At 36.9% G+C, this 8,079-nt stretch overlaps 1 protein-coding gene across 4 annotated transcripts; it reads left to right on the top strand.

The window, feature by feature from the left end:
- Positions 1–242: 242 nt before the first annotated feature.
- On the top strand, positions 243–7,494 carry cers3b (ceramide synthase 3b). 4 transcript variants are annotated; one of them, XM_023955861.2, is made up of 15 exons: positions 243–367; positions 473–560; positions 689–774; positions 1,036–1,081; positions 1,339–1,396; positions 1,644–1,820; positions 1,979–2,096; positions 2,537–2,655; positions 2,741–2,798; positions 2,960–3,010; positions 3,106–3,198; positions 3,432–3,560; positions 6,713–6,819; positions 6,907–7,060; positions 7,186–7,494. In XM_023955861.2, exons 6-15 carry the CDS (start codon positions 1,648–1,650, stop codon positions 7,306–7,308), a joined length of 1,125 nt encoding a protein of 374 aa, XP_023811629.1. In that variant the 5' UTR covers positions 243–367; positions 473–560; positions 689–774; positions 1,036–1,081; positions 1,339–1,396; positions 1,644–1,647; the 3' UTR covers positions 7,309–7,494. The 4 variants fall into 4 exon arrangements, with proteins under 4 accessions (XP_023811629.1, XP_078805482.1, XP_023811628.1 ...); XM_078949356.1 differs by lacking the exon at positions 1,339–1,396; XM_023955862.2 differs by having other exon boundaries at positions 307–560; positions 1,356–1,396.
- Positions 7,495–8,079: the final 585 nt, after the last annotated feature.

Genomic DNA, 8,079 nt, shown 5'->3' with positions numbered 1-8,079 from the left:
CCAGTGGGATCCTATGAAACACTTGTGTCTGTTGCCCCCCTCTGGTGTATGATGGAAAGGACGACTTTTATACTTAGATGTTGAACTTGTTTTTTTTACTTTATATGTTTTAAAAATCTTTTATATTCCCCCAAATTCTAGAAAGAAGAGGTATTACGTTTGATTCCTGGTAGACTGAAAAAAGATAACAGGTTTTCAAAGCACTGGGTGCTTTATCTATACGGGCATGTTTGCCATTAACTCAGGTAGATTTTTCACCGTCTGTGTGTGAGAGTTCCTCTTTCTCACCTAGCTCCTCCTCCTCCTGCCCCACCAGTGAATGGGACCTTTGTGGGGGCTTCTCGGCATTCCAAAGGAATTTCTGCAGGTGACTGCACACTGGACTTAAAAGACTATTCAGTCTACCTCATTGTGACTAAAAAGTAAGAGAGGAAAATTCTTAAATTCTTTGAGGGTAGTGAGTGCTTTCCAGTTACAGATCTTGAGTCGTGCAGCAGCCAGGAGGGTGTGATCCCAAAAGCAGACGAGTGGGAGGGAAGGATCCCAGGCTTTCTCACCAGGTGAGTGACCACATGCATTGCTGAAATTCAGCATGCTTACTGGAGCCTGCTCGCACTCAAGAGGTCCAAGCAGATCAAGGCCCAAAGCTAATATTTGCTTTCTTTAACTTTCCACCTTGTCCTTGAAGAGTGACTCCACCAAGGCAACAAGAGAGAACACAAAGGATCTAAGAGTCCTCTTATCCACTCTTTATATGAGCACTATATGGACTATGTGAGTAAAAAAAAACAACAAATTTTCCTCTGTTATTTTGTAAGACAGCACTTAACATCATTTATTTTGTCCACTGGTGACTTGGAAAATTAGTATAACTACTTTTATTTCCAAAGAATGTAATAACTTTATTTATTTGTTTAAAAACACAAATTAAAAGACTTGCTTTAAAGTAGTGGATTAGGGGGGGGGCAGCTTGAGTTTCACTCAGTTTTACCTTAGTTGCAACAGGCGTTGTAATACACACTCTGTCTGTCTCAGCTTCAGTCTCATCCGTTGAAGCTTGTCAAGACAACACAGCCTCCAGGTATGTGTGCCTTTTTTTATGCTGACTTTTTTTTTAGCTGTGTTTGGGGAACAGGGATGCTCTGGAATTGAGTTACACTGAAAGTAAATTTATCAAAACAAGTTGGTTTTTTTTAAGAATGTATTGGACTTTATGTGATTCTTGTGCACTCGTTCATGGGCAGAGTCCACAGGAGGAAGGACTTTAGTTCTGTAATCTCTGCCTCCATGAATTGTTCCTCACCCTTCTTTATCTGTCTTGCCCTTTGAAATTTACAGTTTGTTTTCATATCCAGTTAACTTCCCTTCTGACTACAAATCTGGAGGACAGCTAAAGGTGATGGAAAACTAAACAACTAAGCTAAATTCTGTGGATTTTCAGTAAAACTACTTTAATCAAAGGGATTTTATTTTTACTATACAGACTAGTAAAAAAAAAACACAATAAAACTTTAACATTCTTTCCTTGAAGCATATAGTTTCCAATTACTATAAAAGTTAACATTTATGTGCATTCAATGAAATCCATAAAACCAAACGTTTTGTCCAGTGCCATAGTAAAACATAATGTTGTCCTGTTTAAGTGTCATGTTTCAGGTCATCAGTGAGTGGTTGTGGTGGGAGCGTTTGTGGCTGCCCGAAAATGTCTCCTGGTCAGACCTAGAGAACAGTGAGGATCGTGTCTACGCTAAGGCCTCTCATCTTTACGCCACCCTGCCCTGTGCCCTATGTCTGCTCCTTGTCAGATACACCTTTGAAAGGCAAGAATGCTCTACATGTGGCTGTGTATCGGGGAAATCAGCAATATGATTTGGTGGATTAGTGTGTGGGGATTATGTTGCCCAACACCCCAATGGTACTTTGATTTTCCAAAGAGCTAGTGTAAGAAGAAGGCAATAGCAATCCGTGTTTGTTTCAGGTACTTTGCCACACCGCTAGCTAATGCTTGGGAGATCAAGGATAAGGTACGCCTTACTGCTGAGCAAAACTCCATCCTGGAAAAGTATTTCTGCAGTCAGGCACGAAATCCCTCACAGGTATTGAAGTAATATTTTATTTTGATCACTTACTAGTATTACAAATTAAACAGAAGTAAAGTAAGAATTATTCTATTTAGGGATCAAAATGTTGTATAAAAAAAGGGACTGCTATGTCAAAATTTGCATCATGACATAAGTGAAGCCTTTTTGTGAGCTAACCTTAACCCCTTGACGCCTATACAAATATGCATTCTGCTCCAAAATTACCTTAATTTAGCATCTACTTGACTTTTTTTTTCCACAGCTGGAAATAAATACACAACAAATTGAAATTCAATTAAATTCAAGGAATTGAGGTTCTTGCAAAAAAAGAAGAAGTTTTTTTTAACAAAGAAACATTTTGTGTTGAATAATGAAACATAAATTAAGAATATAACATGTAAAAACATAGACATTGTGTCGACTGAATGGATTTTTAAAACCGTACCTTGTGTCAGTTTGATGTGACGTCTCTGAGCAAGAAGACCGGCTGGTCAGAGAGGAAAGTTGAAATCTGGTTCAGAAGAAGGAGGAACCAGGATCGGCCAGGGCTTCGGAAAAGGTTCTGCGAGGCCAGGTGTGTGTGCTTGCGTAGCTGCTAATTCTGCTTTAACTTGAAGCAATAATTGTGCGTAACGCCGTTGCTCTTGCTTAATCAACAGCTGGAGATGTGGTTTTTATCTATTTGCATTTTGTGGAGGCATCGTGGCCCTTTATGATGTAAGTTGAGGGATATTCACTTCGGTTCTCCTCTTTTCTGGCCTGTGAATATCTTTTTACAAGCTGTTGACTCTGCACACAAACATTCACAAGCTCACAGGACACCAGCCAGCCATTCATCAGCCTTTGTCCTCATGTTCTCCTTTTGTTACTTCCTTTAGAAACCTTGGCTTTATAATCTCAAAGAAGTTTGGGCAGAATTTCCTAAACAGGTAGGTGTTCTTTTCCACTTTGGTTTCAGACTCAATTGTAGAGCTCAGGATTTGGAATGAGACACAAAACCTGTGTTTGTCACCTGTTCTCATAGTCCATGCTGCCATCACAATACTGGTATTACCATTTGGAAATGGGATTCTACCTGTCGCTGCTCCTCAGCCTCACCTTTGATGTGAAACGGAAAGTAAGAGCTCCAATACGTGACCTACTTTTCATTCATTATTATTTTAGATGAGCTGTGTGATTACCTATTTGCTTCATAAACACGTTCTCAGGATTTTATTTTGGTAAAAACCCATGACCCTGTTTGCTCTTTTTCTGTAACAACAGGGTTTCTTTAAAAGATTAAATAGATTGAGTTTAATTGTGATCTTCATGTAAAATGCATATTTGTTCAGCTATGGCGTGTGTGTGCAGGACTTCAAAGAGCAGGTGATTCATCACATCGCTACAATGACTCTGCTGAGTTTCTCCTGGGTTTCAAACTACATCCGCATTGGAACCCTTGTGATGGTAGTTCATGACTCCTCTGACATTCTGCTTGAGGTTTGTTGTGTTCTAACTTTCATCCATGCTCTTTCTGATCATTGTACGATTCCTCTGTTGGAGGCAGTCATTCCCCCTGTGAGAAACATGGTTTGATAAGATTTCCAAACCTTTCATAGGCTTTAGTAAATGTGGCAGTGTAATAATGCTCCAATAAAAGGATAAGTTGTTAGTCATACCTGTTTTGCACACTACATTTGTTGCACACACCAACGTTCAAGCATTTTGCAACGCCACAATTTTATTAATCTGTTTAAGTAATTAAAACTTGATTTATATTAAGCTAAGTAGGCAAGTGTATTTAAAAAAGGCAATATTTTGTTTAAAAGATAAAGTGTGCAACAGAAGCTGCTCAGAAATGTATTCTACTGCAAACAACCTCAAATAGAAGTTCAGCCAGAACCAGCAGCAAAGCAAAAACATTTTATTTGGGGCGGGCAAGAGGGGGGCAAAAGAGTTTGGTAGGGTGGCAAATGAGAACAAATGAGAGGATTAACATCACAAAACTTCTAATAATTTTATTATTTTTTACTGTAATTAATATAAAAACAGCTGTTCCTTTAGCTGAGGTGCTATTACTAATGCTTATACCATGGTTCTCAGTACTCGATTATAATTGGCTGCTGAGTGTGGATTAAAAAGTGATAATCCACAGTGATAATGCACGCCTAAAAGAGAAGTTCCAGTCACGTATCTTAAATGTTCTATATCGCTGCGCTGGCTTCTTTAAAACAAACATTAGCTTCATCATCTGGACAAAAACAAGCGGTAAGAGGTGAACTTTCTCTCTGATCTTTTAAAAAAAAATAATTTTAAACTTGTCCTGTCCAACAGCTGCGCAGACAGATGAGAGGTGAAGGCCTCTTGTGTTGGACATATTTTACTTTAACAACAGGGGTTATGAACCTCCTGACAAACCAGAGGTATGTCTGAATAAACCCCTTTTGTAATCTAGGCCAGGAAAGAACAGACTGACATGAGCTGAAAAAAAACTTTTTCCATGGGATTGATATGATATGCTACATTTTTACAACAGTCTTTTTATTTTATATTCTTTAAGCAACAATTATCAAAACCAAAGAAAAAAAATAACCAATATATTTAAATATGTGTAAAGATACTAGTTATAAAGATATTAGTTTCAATTTTTTGGCAATACTTTGTGTAACCAGATGCTTCAATACTTAGTAAAATGTTTGTTTTTAATATTTAAAGAGTTTTTTAATGTCCAGAGGCAGTCCAGAGGCAGTTGATATTAGATGTATAGAAGAAATAAACATGTAAGTACTAACATCTGAGTAGGTTTCGGTGCTGTTTAATATTGGTATCGAAGGACAACCAAAAATTGGGGAGGACAACCACATATTACTTGCCAGGATGTCTGGACGACAACCATTTTTTTCCCCTTATTTCTAACGCTTAGTACATATATCGCTTTCCTTTGCCGCTGCAGTCGAGGTCGATGCTGACTCAGTCACTGTAACACGACAATGTGCAGCACTGCATAACAATTAGTCCGCTTTTTTCACAAAAAGCGATCTATAAGCCGAAAAATATAACAAGAATATAGTACTAAAAAGTGGTTGATTATTTCTTTCTTTTTTAAGTGACCATAGCATGAACGGGATAATGGGTTTTCGACCTGTGCATTATCAGAAATGAACGCACTTCATGGAAGCAAAAGCTTCCACGGCGTGCGTTCATTTCTGATTATGCACACTTCGTCTGTCATTGTCCCTTACTTAAAAAAGCTGTTATTGATCATTTCTTTATTTTGTTAATGATGATGCTAATCGACTAGAGATGAAGATGAAGACATGCCCTGATTTAATAAACATACTTGAGAAGAAACATTTAAAACATACTTTATATTACAAGAATTGTGCTAATGCTGAACAGACAAAAGTTCAGAGCAAATCTTGGTTTATATTTATTATTTTTTTATACTGAATTTATTTTTATTTTGTAATGCACTGAGTGAGTTTTACAAGATGAAGTCTTTTTTATTAATTTTATCTTTGTTATATTTTATTGTTGATGTGTCTTTTTTTTTGTACTTGAGCTTTGTGTGTGCAAACTCAATAGAAATGTGCAGCCTGTTGATGTTGGAAAAAGAAAATCAAAGGTCTTTTGTATGTTACCATTCTGAAATGACTTCATCACCACCAGACCTACTTACAGGTGATAGTGTAAACATGCTTGATGCTTTATGGCATCTTACCAATGACTGCTATTTATTGTCGTTCTTTATCTGACATCTTCTGTGTTATCTAATATGCAACAGTAAATTAGCAGTCATAAAATTTAGTTGCTTTTTGGCAGTTAGCTTTATTTCTTTTAAAGCTATTTCTTTGCAGATTTTTGAGTCCTCACTAAGTACCGGTTTCTTCTAAAAGAAATTCAAATCGCTGTAATATTTTTTAGCTTTTTTATGATTAATGACAACACAAATTGAGTTTTCTTTTCTACTCCTAATTGTCTGTGTTTTTTGACCCCAGTTTCTACCTCCGTTTTTTACCCATTTTCTTTTGTTTTGATTGCATTTTCCTTCCTTTAAGATCCTTTGCTTAGATTGTTCTCTTAACTTGTTGAGCTCTTTCTTTGTTCTCCAGTTCCTTAACTGATGTGGAAACATCTCTCAGTTAAGAATTGGAGCTGAGGCTCACACGCTTGCTATGAGTTTATTGACAGACAGATGGATCAGAAGAGAACACAAGGTTCTGCAAAGAAGGAAAACATTCCAAACAGATGAGTGACATATCTGTCTCCACAGAGTCTGGAATCCTGATTTATTACTATTTGAGTTATAAGACCTCTGATGTATTATTCCGCTAGCTGTCAGATACGCCTACTTTAAAGATTCTTTAGTACTGTTAAAGTAGGTACTTCAGACACATCTAGTTAAGAAACATCTTCTGGCCCACTGTGTTTTGAATTACTTTCAAATTAGGACATAATTTGGACGCATAAACTTATGCATTCCTCCAATTTAGGGTCCCATATAAAAACATGACTCCAATATTGTTTTTTGTATTAAAACATAATTTTAAAAGATTAAAAGTGAGCACTTTATATGAAAAAAGTCCTAATCGTAGCTATAAGTTTATAATTTTAACAAAAAAGTGATATACCTGTTTTCTTTTATCTTACAGGGTGCGAAGGTGTTTAACTACGCTAAACGGTATCAAATTTCTAATGCCATGTTTGTGGCATTTACAGCTCTTTTTATGGTGACGAGGCTTGTCATCTTTCCTTTCTGGTAAGTGTATTTAATGACAGGAAGCAGTCCAATGCAAAAAAAAAAAGAATTTGCCTCTTGTGATAATAGTTTGCATGCCTTTCACAGGCTGATTCATTGCACATGGGTGTACCCGCTGGAAAGGTTTAAGCCCTTCTTCGGTTATTATTTCTTCAACTTCATGCTGATGGTCCTACAGATCCTCCACATCTACTGGGCTTTTCTAATATCACGAATGGTTTACAAATTCATCTTTAGCGAGGTGGGTTTACGAGTGATCCTTAGTCATCGCCGATTAATGAAATCTGTGTGGAGTGTGTAAACTTTGCTAATACTCTTCCTTCACCCCGATGATGTATGTGTTGGCTGTGGCTCAATCTCACCAAGCATCTGGAGGGTGACGTTAGGAGCGATGAAGAGGAGGAGGACAGTGACTCACCGAAGGAAAGAAACCACAAACTGAGTCATATGAATGGCTCAGGTGCCAGAGGTCGAGCTAATGGCCACTGACACACAAAGACAGTAGTCGAAGAAAAAAAGGATGGACAGCAAAAACAAGGACATTTCCTGCACTGGAGTACTGCTCCTAGAATCTAATTATACAAAAATAACTCATAAATGTTAGGCAACTTTTAATTAATATGAATGATTTTTAAGATGATTGTATTCAAACCATGAATAAATTATAATACAGTGGGTTCTTTATTGTGTTTTCTGGGATTCATAAACAGCTAAATAAAACTAATAAAGCTAAGAGTGACGTCAGCTTTACCCCCATCACCACAGTGCTTCTATGTTTGACACATGTTCTTATCACTTTATGGCTGTGAGTACAAGGTGCGTTCTCATTTCTTAAAGATACATGTATTTATGTTTCAAAATAGGTTACAGGTTAAAAAAATGGCATTGCTCATCAGTGTCCTAAGATCAAGACTCTGTGGTTGTATTGTTGAGATTCAGGACCTAAAACGTCCTTAAATGCAACATGACAAAGTCTTGTGTCTGTTATAACTGCACCAAGAAAGCATGTGGAAAAACATTTTTCATACTACTCAAGTAATTTTGTGAAGAATTAAGTCAATTAAGGTATATAAAAAAAAAACTTAAAAATGTATCATTTCAAAAATCTTCATCCACTGTTCCAACTTTCCTTCCGTCTTAGTCTTTATATAAAATTTGTCTTTCCTAATCACCACCTTTTTGCAATTAACTGCTGTTTTAAGTCTAAATCAGGGGTCTGCTCTGCAATCTAAAAGAGCCACTTGGATCTATTTCTACTGA

The sequence above is a fragment of the Oryzias latipes genome, chromosome 6 (genome assembly GCF_053564925.1).
Source record: "Oryzias latipes strain Hd-rR chromosome 6, Olatipes_Hd-rR_3.1".
Lineage (NCBI taxonomy): Eukaryota > Metazoa > Chordata > Actinopteri > Beloniformes > Adrianichthyidae > Oryzias > Oryzias latipes.
This window is presented reverse-complemented; position numbering and strand designations above follow the sequence as displayed.